This window comes from Rhododendron vialii, chromosome 5a, assembly GCF_030253575.1.
Source record: "Rhododendron vialii isolate Sample 1 chromosome 5a, ASM3025357v1".
NCBI lineage: Eukaryota > Viridiplantae > Streptophyta > Magnoliopsida > Ericales > Ericaceae > Rhododendron > Rhododendron vialii.
In genome coordinates this window covers 39,639,547-39,655,602 of record NC_080561.1, presented here as the reverse complement: position 1 = coordinate 39,655,602, position 16,056 = coordinate 39,639,547, and the positions used below count along the sequence as shown (strand labels likewise).

The window sequence follows — 16,056 nt, the reverse complement described above, 5'->3', positions numbered from 1 at the left end:
CAATTTCATTGAAATTCATGCGATTTGAACGATTCTCCCACTGAACCAATTCTTTTATTCCCTTCTCAACCTCTTTTGTTTCCCTCATCAAGCCCCTGATGCAAAACCTTACCGCGCTTTGGCAAAGAGCCATTTGGCTAGCTCTTCTCTCCTCACCTACTTTAGCCCAGAACTTTTCAGTCTCTTCGTTGGAAAGGAACTTCCAATCTTCTCAATGTCAACAATATTGCACACACCTGCATATGATAATTTTCCCAACTCAAGATCATCATATACCTCCTTCTCTTCTCTTTCAAACACGGAAAAGGACTCGATCAAAGTTATCTTTTCAAGTGTAGAGAAGAACTCACATCTTTCTTGAAAAGATAGAAGTCACTGTTGAGCTGTTCTTGGAGCTCTCGCCAAGCAACTCCAAATCTCTGTGATGCTTCTACTAAGGCCTCCATTTGGTAGCAAAATCATGACAAAAATCGTGCCAACAAAACTATAGTATATGTATGTGGTCTGCTTGTAACTGGCGAATTCTTTTATTCCAAATTATCAGATAAATATGTAAAATAAAGCACTGGTTGTACATTGGAGGAACGACTACAAAGTTTTAGATGTACATTTTTGGATTGACCATTGATGCAAGTCGGTTCTCAATCTCGTTGACAGAAATGTGTTAATTCAATGTGTTAGTTCTTGATCTTCTTTGCTACATCTTCTTCTTTCTTTTTTCCCTCCCAAATATTGCTTGAATTGTATCACAAGCTGGCCTCAACATTGCTATTACCTAGACTATAACTAACAGAAACGCTTACTACACGTTTCTCTCAAAAAAAAGAAAAAATAATGGGGGATTCTCTTGAAGCTTACATTCAAAAGCAGATTTGAGCAGGTGTCAAGGGTAGTCAATAACAGGGCTCAATGACTTTTCATCCTTATGTTCCTTTGTTTGTAAACCACCTGAGCAGTTAGATGCCTTTGATGGAAATTGCAGCAGCTGCAGAAAACCATTTGACACATTCAAACTGCATAAACCACCAGTAGATTGGAATACCTCTTAAGGCAAAAAGAACAGCAGCAGAACTTGCCAACAAAGTAGGCAATAGCAACAGCACAAAGTGAGCAAGGATGAGCCCAATAGCAGCAGAAGTTGACACCATTTGGAAGTCCATTAGCAGCAGAAATGACAGCCAAACTTGAGACCCAAGAGCAGCGGCACAGCAGCAACAAACCACAACAAATCAACTTCATAGACGGCATACTTTCCCGAAAATGTATGATTGTCACCTTTATGGTGTGAGTTTTCTCGTATCATTGTGGCTACGTAAAGTAGTTAACTTAGCAAGATTGTTCCTTGGGGGTTTATTTGTTACTTCAAGCTAGAGAAGTGTAGGTTTGATTGTTGGCCTCAAAATGGGGAGAAGATGTACCTTGAGCCACGGACATAGTAAAATATTTGGTGTTTGTTTATTGACCTTTTTGTTGCTTTGTTCAAAGGCATCTGCTTACAAATTGATTGGTCTTGGCCCAAAAAAAAGATTTTCATTTCATTTTGTGCTCACACATTGCTGATACGCTCAAGACAAAATTAAAGACCAATACGGTCAAGTTGTGCATTTAAGCTCGGGCATGCCCTAGATATAACACGAGGAAACCTCGCAGTTTTACAATCAAGCTTACCATTTACCAACAATGATGAATACTTTGATCAAACTTTTAAGATACAACATATTGATGGAAATTAGAGAGAATTGTACTTTCGCGCAAAATTAAGAAGTACAACCACATATTTAGATCTAACACAAAAATCACACATTTCATATGCACATTACATAAGACTTCCCACACAATGCGTCAGAGGAAACTGAGGATGAATTGTGTAACACCGATTCCAAAAGCAATAAAACCAACACAGAAAGCAATGAATGTCCATGGAGATGCAAAATACGTGCGTCTCACATGTGCAATATTCGTCGGCCAACAAAGCTTGCTGTACTCGACGGCTTCCCTGCATGTTTGAGCGAATAGGAATTCCCCCGGTACAACTTCCTTGCAGAGGTTGTTGAAAAGATCTGCGGCATCTTGGTCGGTGCCCAAAAGATTATGGATGATTTCAGCTTTTGTGAGCACTTGGACATCTTTCTCAGTGTTAACGAGAAATCCCATAAGGAATGCAAAGGATGTGACATTATTCGGAACAACGGGACAACACTGTTCGAAAGCAATGAGATTTCTAAGGAATGGCTCAGTGGCATCGTCTACGGTCAGCTTTGGGATTTCAAACTCAGCTCTACGAAACCACCCGCAAGTGCGTGGTTTCTTTCCGAACTCGACCTTGGATAGGTCTTCACCAGTTTGGGCTACAAACTTGACTCCTGCAAAATCAAGCTCTGATTCACAAAGCATGATTGGTAGCCCGCTACCTCTTTCTTTCGGTTCATCGAAACTAAGGTAATTATCATGTACAACATGGAGAATATGTTTATGCTCTCCCTCTCGCTTCTTTGTCGCTCTAGGGTCGCCTTCTTCTGTTGTGTCGCCGCAAATTGAAAGGACACACTCTTCAACGCCGGGCAAACAACAATTGGTCGCCCTACTAGTACTAGTGTTTGTTTTTGTGTTTTTATCAGGTTTTGGACTCATCTTTTGACCCAGGTACAAAAGGACATACTCCGAGAGAGACCGTTTATGGCTCTGTTTCTGAAACTTGTCCACAGTGAGTTCAAACAATTTCTGGAGCACGAAGTAGGGAAGCTGGTTCCCTAGGCATAGCAAGTCGTGTTGGACGGTGGCGTGAGTCTGCATGTTGACGATATAAGGATCATCCTGTGACAAACCCCAAATTATTACTCCATGAATATTGTAAACTCAATGAGTCATCAATTATCCCTCAAGGTTATGAATCCCGTACCGTACTTGCTGGTAGATAGTGGTATTGTCCAAATCTAGTACCCTACAACTCTAATTCCGTTTCCGTTCAAATACCAGTCAGTACCGACCAGTACCAATGATACCGATCAGTACTACCCAATACGGGACGGTACCGGGACTACTTTTAGATTTATTTTTTCCTTCAAATACCAGACAATACCAGTCGGTACCAGACAATACCGGACAACTATTAGTTATGCCTTTGTAAATAGTTGTCGCAATATACCTTTAGCTACACACTTTTAATGACATCTTTACAACAAATTTTCAACCTGACAATTTTTGTGTGCAGCTATAGGTCAATTTTCTTTTTCTTTTTTGATCGGCAAAATCTTTGAGAATGGGATACAAAGATTAAACGGATCTCGGGAATTTTTTAAAAGTAATATAATTGCAATAGTACCTTGCTATCTTCAGTGTCGAACTCCCCTGTTCCATCATGCTCTTCTGGATACTTATGAAGATAGTACCTGAAGAGAAGTTCAAGGATGAAAAATCCGTCGACCAACATCCTTTCTGGTGTGAGCTCTTCGACAACGTACTCCGCGTAGCATTTGTGGGATCGCTCTTCCAAGTTTTCTATTTCTTCATAACATTCATCCAAGATCTTTAAGCGAAAGTCTCGTCGCGCAAAAGCATTGTCCGGTATTTCAGCAACACAGGAGCTTCTATGTAAGAGGTAATGGGCATACTTGGCTTTGACATCACCTATCACCCGTGATTGCAGGTGTTCCTCGTTGATGTGAAGGGGGCCGATAGGGATGAGTCGAGGGGTGTAGGCACCTTCTTTGAGCTTACTAAGCTCTTTGGGCACCTTGTAAATGGAAGCAGAAGGCAGACCAAAGGTATTAGAAAAACCTACAAGGAAATTGCCGGCAAGTGCTTCGACAGCCTTTTTCCTGTCGGGCCTTTTAGCTGGGAGCTCCACGCTGCCGCCCTTGTTGCGTGTCATTCTCAGCGGGGCAGTAAATCTTCGAAGCCATTCAATACCCGACGTATCGACAGTGCCAGACTCACTCACTTCATCGTCCTTTGATGAGTGTGTACTCGTTTCCGGAGGGGCAGAATTACTACTGTCAAGCCTTTGACGAGCCTCCTCGTTGTCATTCGAGTGACTCTTCGTTTCCACTGTTGCCATTTTACTGTGATTATTGGAGGAAATCAACGAGCGATGTGCAATATGTTGGGGGGAATAAGAATTCAAACGACACCCAAATATCACTTGAGAACAGTCTTTGGACAGGACAAAACGCAGCAGTAACAGATCAGATTTTCAGCACATTATCAAGCTACAAGCATGCAGTTTTCAGCAACAAAATGGAGCAGCTGAGCAGGAAATCACAGCAGTGAACGAACATATCTGGGCACTGAAAAAACTGAACTTTCTTTCACGCAGCAGTAACAGATTATATTTTCGGCACATTATCAAGCTACAAACATGCAATTCTCAGCAACAAAACAGAACAGGAAATTACAACAGTGAACGAACTTATCTGGGCACTGAAAAAGCTGAACTTTCTTTCACAAATCCAAGCTTCTTTTCACCTCCGAAACAGAATCCACACAAGACCACACAAAGCCCCTTTTTTCCTCACTTTATCTTCTACGTTTTTTCTGTTTCGGAAAGTCTGTGGACACAGCAAATCTGTGCACAGATCGTGCATAGATTGCATTGTGGGGCCCATTATGAGTCTCACACAAATGATCTAAGCCGTTCATTATGTTTAAAACATTTTTCAAGGACCCCAACAAAAAATAATCTCAATTCGATACCTATAGATGCTCAATTCAATTATCTAATTTTTCGTTATCCTAAAATTGGAATGAAAAGTTAGATGATTAAATTGAGCACTTATAAGTATTGAATTGAGCTGATTTTTTGCGGGAGCTCTTGAAAAAATATTTTAAACATGATAAACGGCTTGAATCATTAGTGTGGGATCCGTAATGGACCCCAAAGCACAATCTGTGCACAAATTTGTTGTGTCAGTAGCAAGGTTCATTTCCTACACTTTATAGCGAGTGGGGTACTACTGCTTTGCGTAAAAAATAAAAAAAAATGGTTTTTGAGCCTACCCTCTTTTCTGGCGTCGGTGTGGATCTATATATAGGCTTCATCCTTAGCCATTTATTGATGTAATATGCTATTCACCAACAGACGGATGAGGCCGGTCGACCATCCTATTTACGTTCCAAACTTATTTACAATATTGCAGTAGTTTCACATTACAGTTTTAAAAATTATACGGGTAATCTCACTCAACGTACTTTTAAAAATGGATCTAAAAGGAGTGTTGTTAAGCGCTTTTGGTTGGAAATGCTTTAGCATTATATAACTTATATGGGTTTGAGTAAGTGATTGCAGCCTGCTGCTGGTATCTACACATAGATTACCATGACTGTGGTATCAAATTCATATATGCTTGAATTGGAACCGATTGAAACTGGGAAGGGTCTGACCAAGCATGTCAATGACTATTCGGAACTTCTGAATTCGTAATTTTAGTTGCGCAAACAAACATATAGAACAGCACCTTGAAAGGTTTCAGACTCAAACTCAAAGCATTTGCTCCAAAATCCTTCCATGGACACGAACCCGATGTTGAAGCAAAGCCAAATAAGCAGGTTGAGCAAATTTGCACCACTGGTAAACAATAAGACTGGCTAGTTACATTTTATAAGGTTTAGTTTCATACAATCAATTGGTTTTTCTGATTCGTGCAGGAGCCTGAGAAATCCTCTCTGTGACGATGTCCAGTTACTACGAAAGGACGGATCCGTAGGAAATTAAGAATTCACCCATCCCAATAACAACAAACCGGACTTGATATAGTCCTGCATTTAGTATTTTTTTTGCTGAGCAAAAGAATTTATTAATCTTTATAAAGGATTATAAAAATTAAAATGATCAAGGGCACACCGGCAAAAAGCCCCCCAATACCTAAAAGAAGGCAAGACGCCAACCGGAAAACCAAAAAGCCAGAAAAAACCGATATAAAAATAGCCAAGAACCTTGAGAGCCTCAACCCCAAACAAGCAACCGGAGACCAAAACACTAAAACCAAACCAAAGACACCAATCCAAAGATATCCGCACACCAAGCACGAACAAAGAAACAGCCAAAACTATCTAAATCTGAAAGAGAAAACCGAGCACACTAATATAGTCCTGTATTACTAATAGATAAATTTTCCAGAACACTAACGCTAAGGAGAAAATGATATGATCACTGGGCTAGAAAGACAGACATATATCAAGGGAAAAGGCAAACTTACTCTTTTTATTAAACTTGCATATCAAGGACGCAGGCAAACTTACTCTTAATTTCATCATAGCCCTATATACATTCAGACACATTCCCTTTAGAGATATTGCTACAAGTCTACTTGGAAACATGATGAAGCGCTCCTGATCATCCGCGTTTATTTATAGATGAAAAGGAATACAAACTGAGTAATCGTTATGCCAAAAGCAATGAAGCCCAAGCAGAAAGCTATGAACGTCCACGGGTTAGCAAAATACATGCGTCTCACGTCTGCCATATTCTTCGGCCAGCAACGCTTGCTATACTCGGCCGCTTTGTGGCACGGGTGAGCGAAAAGGAACTCTCCTAGTGCAGCTTCCTTGCATAGCTTGTTGAATAGATGGGCGGCTTCCTCGCTGGCACCCAAGTAGTTATGCACCACTCCGGCCTTTTCGAGCACTTGGACGTCTTTATCAGCGTTCACGAGCTTGTCCATGAGGAAAGCGTAGGACGTAAAGTGCTGCGAAACACCAGGGAGGCATTGTTCAAAGGCGATGAGGTTCCTGAGGAATGACTCTGTGGGATCGTATATTCCAAGTGCTGGGATTTCGAAACAAGCCCTACGGCACCACCAAAATGGGCCTTTAGGTTCAGTGAACTTGAACTTGAACTTGAATAGATCGTCTCCTGTACAAGGTACAAACTTGATGCCTGCATAGTCTAATTCTGAGGCCGGAGGCATGAGTTCGTTACGTACTTTCTTTTCTGCTTGTTCACGAGGATGGTAATCCTCATGTATTATATGGAGGATATGGTGGTAATTAGATTCTTGTTTAGAATTTACCATTTGGTCGCCAGAAACCCAAAGGACACAGTCATTAGGAGAACCAGAAGTTTTGTTGGTGGAATTTCCTTCTGGAGTCATCAAGTTCTGAAAGTAGAAAGAGACATAATTGGCGAGCGAAAACTTAAGGGGACGATCTGTCCCAATCTGGATCTGATCCACCGTGAGTCGGAACAATCTGTCAAGCACAAAGAATGGAATCTGGTTCTCGAGGAGTAGCAAGTCGAGCTGGACAGTGTTGGCAGTCAAAATGCTACCAAAAATAGGATCTTTTGGTTTTTGCCTGCCGCTGCCTTTGATTCCATCCTCTCCTCGAGGCAGCAGAGTCTGTTTAGACATGTGACAAACATATATTTTTTTCTTCGAGAATGCGCGCTAAACGACAAAAAAGCAAATGCGATATCCAATTTTTGTGTTAAGGATTTGGTATCGTAGGGCATGAATGAGTGCTATATTGGAAGTGTTACGTTGTATTTTACAGGTTTTATTAAATTTATAGTGTATAAGTTATAGAACTATAAGAAAGGACAGAAAAAAGAAGAAAAAAAGTTGATAAAGAGTACTCCTCCGTCCCAAATTATCTGTCCCTTTTCACTATTTAGGACCTCTTAAAAAATTATCTATATCGTTTAATTTGTAATACTTTCTAAAGCCGATATTGGTCTTGTTTAATTGATTTCAATTAGTTCTATAATATGATGTTTTCGAAATTATATAAAACATTATAGATTGTGAGATATAAACAATTTTTAAAGTGGCACGATTGCCCAAAAGGAACTAGCAATTTGGGACAGAGTGAGTATTAAGCATGTAATACTACCTGTGGTGGTATCTCTCCCTCATCACTCTCTTTCTCTCTTCTTGTTGGCTTCGCTGCCTGTATCTTCGAATATAAGCATACATTAGTATGAAATTGCTACTTCAAAACGATGCTAAATTGAAGTAACAATTGAGGGAAAATTAAAGAAGATCAAATTTTGTGATCAGCAAAAAGATACCCTTTAAAGGGGTGATGAAAGAGCTGATGCAGATGCTCTGAGCTTCCTTACCTTTGAGCTGCCATTGTCTCCTCCAGTACTAAAAGGTATTTTTTCTTCTTCCTTGTGTATGTTCTTTTCGTAGAATTTGTAGAGAACTTCAAGGATGAAACAACCGTCGACCAACATCATTTCCTCATCCAGTGCAACCTCTTCTGCGTAGCATTTCCTTGCATCGTCTAACGATGTCTTTATTTCCGCTAAACAGTCTTGTAGCACCGTGAACTTTCTCTGCCTTGCTGACTCCGCGTCCATTCCATCAGTCAGTCGACAAAGTAGGTAATTCGTGTAGCTCATTTTGACCTGTTGCATGGGTGTTTGGAGGTGTTTGTCCTTGCGGTGAAGAGGGCCGATGGCAATGAGTCGAGGGGTGTAGGCGCTTTCCTTCACCTTACGAAGCTCTTCGGGGACCCTGTAAATGCAAGCTGAAGAGAAGAAGGAATCGGCTTTCTTGGCACCTTCACTGATATTGTTTCCGATGGTCGATGTAAGTCTCTGAAGAGCCTTTTCATAATCATTCTTGTTGTAACGAACGCTATGAATGCAAGCTAAGAACGAGAAATTGAAAACTAAACAAGAAATCACAAAGACACAAGATATACGTGGTTCCCCAAATTGGGTACGTCCACGGGCGAGGAGAGAGAGGATTCACTAACCAACGTGAAGAAGAGATACAAAGAGCCGGCTATGATCCGTAACTCGTCTAGAAAGGCCACCAATATGACAGCCCCAAAAGGATACAATAGAAGTTCCCCAAAAGCCCTATTTATAATAGGCTACATAAATAGGAGCAACATAGTTAACCAATGTGGGACTAAAGAATACAAGGCATAAACAAGGCATTCCCAACAATTCTCCACCTTGACTTGAATTCCACCGAACCAAATCACCAAATATAGCTATCCCCTTCTAACCTCTCACTCGCCAAACGCCCCCGAGGGGCGATCAACTGCAAATACCAAGCAAGCCCAAGCAATGCTTGAACTTGGCAACTGGAACCGGTTTAGTCAACATATCTGCTGGGTTATCTGCCGTACCCACTTTCTTCACCTCAACTTGCTTCTGTGAGATGATATCCCGAACGAAGTGATACCTGACATCGATATGCTTGGTCCTCTCATGATACATCAGATTTTTAGTCAAATGTATAGCACTCTGCGAATCACAAAATACTGAACTCACACCCTGTGTAAGACCAAGCTCACAAAGCAAACCTCTCATCCACAATGCCTCCTTCACAGCTTCAGCAATGGCCATATACTCCGCTTCTGTTGTAGACAGCGCAACTGTAGCCTGTAAAGTAGCTTTCCAACTAATGGCACTTCCGGACAGAGTAAAGACATAACCTGTCAGAGACCTCCTCTTATCGTGGTCACCGGCAAAATCCGAATCAACATAACCAACAGCATGATCACCAGAATTGACAATCCCAAACAATAGACCAACACCTGCAGTTCCGCACAAATACCGTAGTATCCATTTCACAGCCTCCCAATGTGCCTTTCCTGGACGCCCCATATAACGACTAACGACACTAACTGCATGTGAAATATCAGGACGAGTACATACCATGGCGTACATAAGGCTCCCAACTGCGCACGAATATGGAACCTGAGACATATACTTCTCCTCATCCTCCGACTGTGGTGACAACTCAGCTGAAAGTCGAAAGTGTGCTGCCAAAGGGGTACTGACTGGCTTCGAGTTCTGCATGGCAAAGCGCTCAAGCACTTTAAGAACATAAGACTTCTGATTCAAAAATAGTTTGCCAGCTACTCGATCTCTGCAAATCTCCATACCCAAAATACGTTTTGCTGCACCCAAATCTTTCATCTCAAATTCACCACCTAACTGTTGTTTCAACCTGTTGATTTCTGATACACTCTTGGCAGCAATAAGCATATCATCAACATACAACAGTAGATAAACAAATGAACCATCTGAAAGTTTTCGAAAATACACACAACTGTCATACTCACTCCTAGAATATGACTGGCTTATCATAAAAGTATCAAACCGCTTATACCACTGCCTAGGGGATTGTTTGAGGCCATACAAAGACTTACGAAGTAAACAAACGTGATCCTCCTTACCAGAAACAACAAATCCCTCAGGCTGACGCATATAAATCTGTTCTTCAAGCTCGCCGTGCAAAAACGCAGTTTTGACATCAAGTTGCTCTAACTCAAGATCATAACATGCAACAATAGCAAGTAAAGTGCGAATGGAACTATGTTTTACAACTGGTGAAAATACCTCATTGTAATCAACACCCTCCTTCTGGCTGTATCCTTTCGCCACTAGCCGAGCTTTAAACCGAGCGTCTTCTACCCCTGGAATACCTGGTTTGCGCTTGAAGATCCACTTGCATCCAACAATCCTCTTCCCTTTCAGCGGTTCTACTAACTCCCATGTCTGATTCTTCTGAAGAGACTCAATCTCCTCATTCATAGCAACAAACCACTGTGCAGACTCAGCGCTCAAAATAGCTTCCGTATAGCTTGAAGGCTCCTCATACTCAACTGTTTCAGCAACTGATAAAGCATAGGCCACCATCTCAGAATAAGCCGAATACCTTTCAGGAGGCCGAATCTCCCTCCTTGGCCTATCTTTAGCAATAGTGCGTGGTTGCTCAACTAACGCATCAACCTCTGTGTCTGAACTCTTGAACTCCTCTTCAATTTGCTTCTCAATATGCTTCTTCCCTGAGTCGAAAGATTCACCCATAAACTCCACCTGCTTTGGAACACTATGTTCCTGAACTGTATCATCAACCTGCTTAGACCCCTTAATCAGATAATTTTCATCAAAAGTCACATCCCTACTGATCAAAAACTTCAAATCATCAGAGCACCATAACCTGTACCCTTTGACACCTGCTGCATAACCCAAGAAAATACACTTCTTGGCCCGTGGCTCCAATTTACCCTCATTGACATGAGCGTAAGCTGGACACCCAAAAACACGCAACACAGAATAATCAGCTGGATGACCTGACCATACCTCAAACGGAGTCTTACACTCAATAGCAGTCGACGGAGACCTGTTCACCAAATAGCATGTTGTGGAAACGGCTTCAGCCCAAAATTCTTTGCCCAATCCGGAATTGGACAACATACAACGTGCCTTCTCCAAAAGAGTCCTGTTCATTCGTTCAGCCACACCATTCTGCTGAGGGGTTTTTCTCACTGTGTGATGCCTCACAATGCCCTCATCACTGCAGAACCTATCAAACTCACCAAGACAAAACTCCATACCATTGTCAGTTCTCAAACGTTTTATTTTCTTACCAGTCTGATTCTCAATCAAAGTTTTAAACTGTTTGAATGTATTAAAGGCGTCACTCTTATGTTTCAACATATACACCCAAACTTTACGAGAGAAATCATCTATAATACTCATAAAATATCGAAAACCACCTTTAGAAGTTACCTCTGCGGGACCCCAAAGATCCGAGTGAAAATAATCCACCGTGCCTTTGGTGCGATGAACAGCTGTACTGAATTTTACCCTGCACTGCTTGCCGTAAACACAATGCTCACAGAAATCCAGCTTCTCAATTTTCTGGCCACATAGCAAACCCTGTTTGCTCAAAACTGTCATCCCCCTCTCGCTCATATGCCCAAGGCGCATATGCCACAAACGAGTCAAGTCTGAATCTGAAACCTTGGATGAAGCAACCGTTGCTGCAGCACCTAAAACTGTACTGCCCTGGAGTGTATAAAGGTTACCACGCTTTTGACCCTTCATCAGTACTAATGCACCCCTTGAGACTTTCAAAACTCCACCTTCACCGAGGAATTTGCAACCATGAGAATCAAGAGCACCCAGGGATATAAGATTTTTCTTCAAATCCGGAACATGTCGAACCTCAGATAAAGTCCTAACAATACCGTCATGCATCCTAAGCTGAATCGTTCCTGAACCAACAGTCTTACAGGCCATGTTGTTGCCCATCAAAACTGTACCACCATTGACCGCCTCATAAGTAGAAAACCACTCTCTATGCGGACACATATGGTATGAACATCCAGAATCTAGAATCCACTCGGTATTAGAGCGAGAATCGCCCTCTGTAACTGATAACACATTATCTGACTCATCTGAACTTTCAGCAATTCCAGCAATTACTTTACCCCCTTTCTGGTCTTCTTTTTCCTTCTCTTTGAGTTTTAAACAGTCACTTTTCCAGTGCCCGGGTTTCTTGCAATAATTACACTTTCCCTTCTTCTTACCTGATGACTTGGATCTTCCCCTATTACTCGACTCCACCCTTTCTGTTGTTCTTCCCCTAACAAATAAACCCTCCGCATGGGCATCACCCTCACCTGACACTTTTTTCCTCAATTCTTTCGAATATAGGCTGGCCTTAACATCCTCCATGGATATCGTGTCTTTGCCATACAATAGGGTTGTAACAAAGTGCTCATACGAAAGTGGTAAAGAACATAGCAAAATTAGGGCTTGGTCCTCATCCTCAATTTTACTATCAATATTTTTCAGATCCATAATAATACGGTTGAACTCGTCTAAATGATCTTTAACAGGTATACCTTCTCGCATACGAAACGTATAAAGACGTTGTTTGAGATATAACCTGTTGGTGAGCGACTTCGTCATATATATGCCTTCCAACTTCAGCCAAATTCCTGCTGCTGAAGTTTCTTCTTCCACCTCGCGAAGAACGTCATCTGCCAGACTCAACTGAATAGAACTCAGAGCTTTGGCATCCGTATCATCCCAATCTTCCTCTTTGATTCCAGAACTAGTCTTGCCTAACAAAACCTTGTGCAATCCTTGTTGGGTTAGCAGAGCCTTCATCTTTACTCTCCAAAGACTGAAACTGCTGCTCTGCCCATCAAACTTCGCAATCTCAAATTTAGCCGCCATAGCCACAATCGGAAACGAAACCCTAGTTTTTTGCAACCTAAGGCTTTGATACCAGTTTGTTGTAACGAACGCTATGAATGCAAGCTAAGAACGAGAAATTGAAAACTAAACAAGAAATCACAAAGACACAAGATATACGTGGTTCCCCAAATTGGGTACGTCCACGGGCGAGGAGAGAGAGGATTCACTAACCAACGTGAAGAAGAGATACAAAGAGCCGGCTATGATCCGTAACTCGTCTAGAAAGGCCACCAATATGACAGCCCCAAAAGGATACAATAGAAGTTCCCCAAAAGCCCTATTTATAATAGGCTACATAAATAGGAGCAACATAGTTAACCAATGTGGGACTAAAGAATACAAGGCATAAACAAGGCATTCCCAACAATTCTCCCCTTGACTCATTTCAGTTAAGTGGAATTTCTTTTGGTCAACGTAATCAAGCAGCAGTTGTGTTAGACTTGGTGGTAGTGTTTTGGGTGAAAATGGTTTTGGATTTTCGTATTTGGGTTTGAGACAAAGGCAGGCCCCCTCCTGAGATCTATATATGGAGGGGGGCTCACAGTTTAATTGGTGCACTGTGCTACTTATTTATCCAGAATTTACCATCTAATGAGTTGTTGTGGGGCCTACTCAAATGTATTTTTCCATTAACAAATAAATTTCTTGAAACCTCTCCTCGTCAAGTTTTCGGGATTGGATCCGGTCAATTTGGCTTTGGATCAGTTTGGTCCATTTGGTGCATCCGAATCATCCAAAAGTGTTTTTGACAGCCCAAATTTAAAGGGGTGTTTCTTAAAAACAAAAAACAAAAACGCCCTCTCTAAATCTGGGCCATCAAAAATACTTTTGGATGGCCCGAATACAACAAATGGACCGAACTGGTCCGAACCCAAATTGACCGGATCCAATCCCAAGTTTTCTTGGTATGAATTGTTTATTGCTTAGTAGTGTACATCATTTTAAGCAGAAATTTCATATCAAACTGATAGGAGGCAAGAATTAAGGTGCCCCCATGAAAGCTTACTGCTCAATATTAACAAGTGACAATCAACTAATTACTCTTGTAACCAAAGGGGCCAGGTTTGTGACTCAGGGTTTTGTTTTCCTCCTAGTTAGGTTTCAGGTTCAAAACCTCCCAAGTGCTATTAATTCTTGTAAGGTCATTTTATCTATGACCTTTTTTTTTTTCTTACTTTGAATGAGCTTGCTCATGCTGGTGAACGGAGGGATTGGTCTCCCAGATTTTAATTAGTCAAGGTACGAGTAAGCTGGATCTTGCACGCTTCGTTACCCAAAACCAGAACTTCTACTTATACTTGTGGTCTGTGACTGGTTGAAATATCAGTCCCTCACTACTGACCTTGTCTCAGTATTAGCCAAGCCCCTCAAACCTTGAAAGAACATCTGAAAGGGCAAAATGGAATACCTCCGCCACCTCAACTACTACCACCACCACCTCTGCCTTCTCCTCCTCCTACTCCTACTAGCCAATTTCCCGTCAACTATGGCCAATTGGAAGAACAACGTCGCTGTCAATCCGGGTGAGGTCCAGCTCTGTTCGTCTTTCTGTTCAGTTTTGGATAGTTCTTATATGATACCAGCTTTGTTTATAATCTTCATGTTTCCAGATGCCAATTGATCAGCGTTGTCTTGATTTTCATGTAGGATTCAGGTTGAGAATATAAATAATAACGTTGCTCCTCTCTCTAACAGCTTAAGCTTTTAGATAGATCGGTGATTAACAATCTAACAGTGACTCAGATAAATTATTTTGTTCCTTTTCAAAAGTTCCTTGGCGTGAAATATTTGATGGCTAATGATGTTTCTCTTTGATATTTTGTTTTTCAGATGATTCAAACAACGACATAGAGGTTACATATGGGTTCAGTCCTCCTGCTCCGGCAGACGCTCGTGATGAAGACCAAACTAACAAGGGTAATGCTGTACAAGAAAATCCGTACACAATGATATGGCCGGCCAGTCTATGAATTCTATTGTTTTTTTTCCTTCTTCGGTTGCCGTATGAAATCTGGATATCTTTCATAATGACAAAGTAAATGTCAATTTGTTTCTTGTTAATTATTTTCTGAATGCAGGAGAGTGGTTCCAGTGCCGATGTCCTCCCTCAGCATTTGAATGCCCAATAACGTTAGAACCAGAAGCCTATAAGCAACTCAAGAACAATCTAGGTCCGGTTATTCGCCAACGCTTGACGGAATTGCTGAAGAAAGCACTTACCGTTGAATCTGCAATCGAGGCAGCTCAGACCATCGATCTTCTAAAGCTCCTCAACGAATCAAATACCGAGCTGAACGCTGTTCGAGAAAATATGCAGAACGGAGCTCAGCAGCTGAGAGATGCCTTCCTCAAACTCCCAGAGATCATGTAACGAATTGGGGAAAAACCTCATGTTATTATCTAGTAAAGAGAGAGGGTTCTATGTCATAGTTTGCCATGTAATAATTGAGTTAACCGATAAATGGTCAGTTGTAACTGACGCATAACTATGTTATGGATTCATATGGATCATATAGTTATTGCTGCAATGGTGATTCAATCCTTTGAATGAGTGCATTGCAGGGTTAGTGATCTAGTTCTTTCAAAATGGGACGCCAAGGGCTTGTTCATTTGGAGTCTCAAAACCTCTGCGCACGGTCGCCAATAAATTTTTTCTATCTACCTGTCTCCACTCATTACTCTTAAAAAACCTCCCCCAAAACCCAAACTGAACAGGCTCCAAATGTCTTTGAACGAAAACAAAAAAACAATTCAACAGCCACTTTTGAAGCTCTCCAATCCTTGGTTGAAGGAATGGTTAAAATTTAGCAATATTGGATTTCAATTGGGCTTTTCTCCTATGATTTGAGATGGGGTTTTCCTCAGGAATCCTCTACTACCACATCCATGACTAACCACGCATCCAAACTTATTTTTTGGTCTGGCTTTGCACTGTATGTCATTTGAGTTTGCAATGTTCACGTGCTCGTTTCTAGATGAACGGTAATTTTGGTTAATTCTTGTATTATGCGATGATGATATCGCTTGTTATGCCCTCGGGCTTTCAACGAAATTCGCCATGTTCAAAAACAGAGGTGGGTGGAGGGGAGAAAATTACGTGG

At 41.4% G+C, this 16,056-nt stretch overlaps 3 protein-coding genes across 3 annotated transcripts; 1 reads left to right on the top strand and 2 right to left on the bottom strand.

Annotated features, from left to right (window-relative positions):
- Positions 1-1,688: 1,688 nt before the first annotated feature.
- On the bottom strand, positions 1,689-4,508 carry LOC131327074 (UPF0481 protein At3g47200-like). The gene is made up of 2 exons (XM_058360070.1): positions 3,323-4,508; positions 1,689-2,814 (listed from the first exon to the last, which is right to left on the bottom strand). Exons 1-2 carry the CDS (start codon positions 4,055-4,057, stop codon positions 1,843-1,845), a joined length of 1,707 nt encoding a protein of 568 aa, XP_058216053.1. The 5' UTR covers positions 4,058-4,508; the 3' UTR covers positions 1,689-1,842.
- A 1,678-nt stretch (positions 4,509-6,186) lies between these two features.
- LOC131327910 (UPF0481 protein At3g47200-like) lies at positions 6,187-8,841 on the bottom strand. Its single transcript, XM_058361031.1, has 4 exons — positions 8,825-8,841; positions 8,057-8,579; positions 7,828-7,884; positions 6,187-7,334 (listed from the first exon to the last, which is right to left on the bottom strand). Exons 1-4 carry the CDS (start codon positions 8,839-8,841, stop codon positions 6,342-6,344), a joined length of 1,590 nt encoding a protein of 529 aa, XP_058217014.1. The 3' UTR covers positions 6,187-6,341.
- A 5,247-nt stretch (positions 8,842-14,088) lies between these two features.
- On the top strand, positions 14,089-15,441 carry LOC131327077 (uncharacterized). Its single transcript, XM_058360073.1, has 3 exons — positions 14,089-14,478; positions 14,786-14,872; positions 15,034-15,441. Exons 1-3 carry the CDS (start codon positions 14,355-14,357, stop codon positions 15,324-15,326), a joined length of 504 nt encoding a protein of 167 aa, XP_058216056.1. The 5' UTR covers positions 14,089-14,354; the 3' UTR covers positions 15,327-15,441.
- The last annotated feature ends 615 nt before the right edge of the window (positions 15,442-16,056 follow it).

What these genes read in the sequence shown, in the direction of transcription:
- LOC131327074 (XM_058360070.1), bottom strand. Translation starts at nt 4,057, where the DNA reads ATGGCAACAGTGGAAACGAAGAGTCACTCGAATGACAACGAGGAGGCT. An exon ending in TCGACACTGAAGATAGCAAG is followed by an intron (nt 2,815 to 3,322) that starts GTACTATTGCAA and finishes GGTTTGTCACAG; the next exon opens with GATGATCCTTATATCGTCAA.
- LOC131327910 (XM_058361031.1), bottom strand. An exon ending in GAGACAATGGCAGCTCAAAG is followed by an intron (nt 7,885 to 8,056) that starts GTAAGGAAGCTC and finishes TCGAAGATACAG; the next exon opens with GCAGCGAAGCCAACAAGAAG. An exon ending in AGGGAGAGATACCACCACAG is followed by an intron (nt 7,335 to 7,827) that starts GTAGTATTACAT and finishes ATGTCTAAACAG; the next exon opens with ACTCTGCTGCCTCGAGGAGA.
- LOC131327077 (XM_058360073.1), top strand. Translation starts at nt 14,355, where the DNA reads ATGGAATACCTCCGCCACCTCAACTACTACCACCACCACCTCTGCCTT. An exon ending in CAACGTCGCTGTCAATCCGG is followed by an intron (nt 14,479 to 14,785) that starts GTGAGGTCCAGC and finishes TTTGTTTTTCAG; the next exon opens with ATGATTCAAACAACGACATA. An exon ending in TGAAGACCAAACTAACAAGG is followed by an intron (nt 14,873 to 15,033) that starts GTAATGCTGTAC and finishes TTCTGAATGCAG; the next exon opens with GAGAGTGGTTCCAGTGCCGA.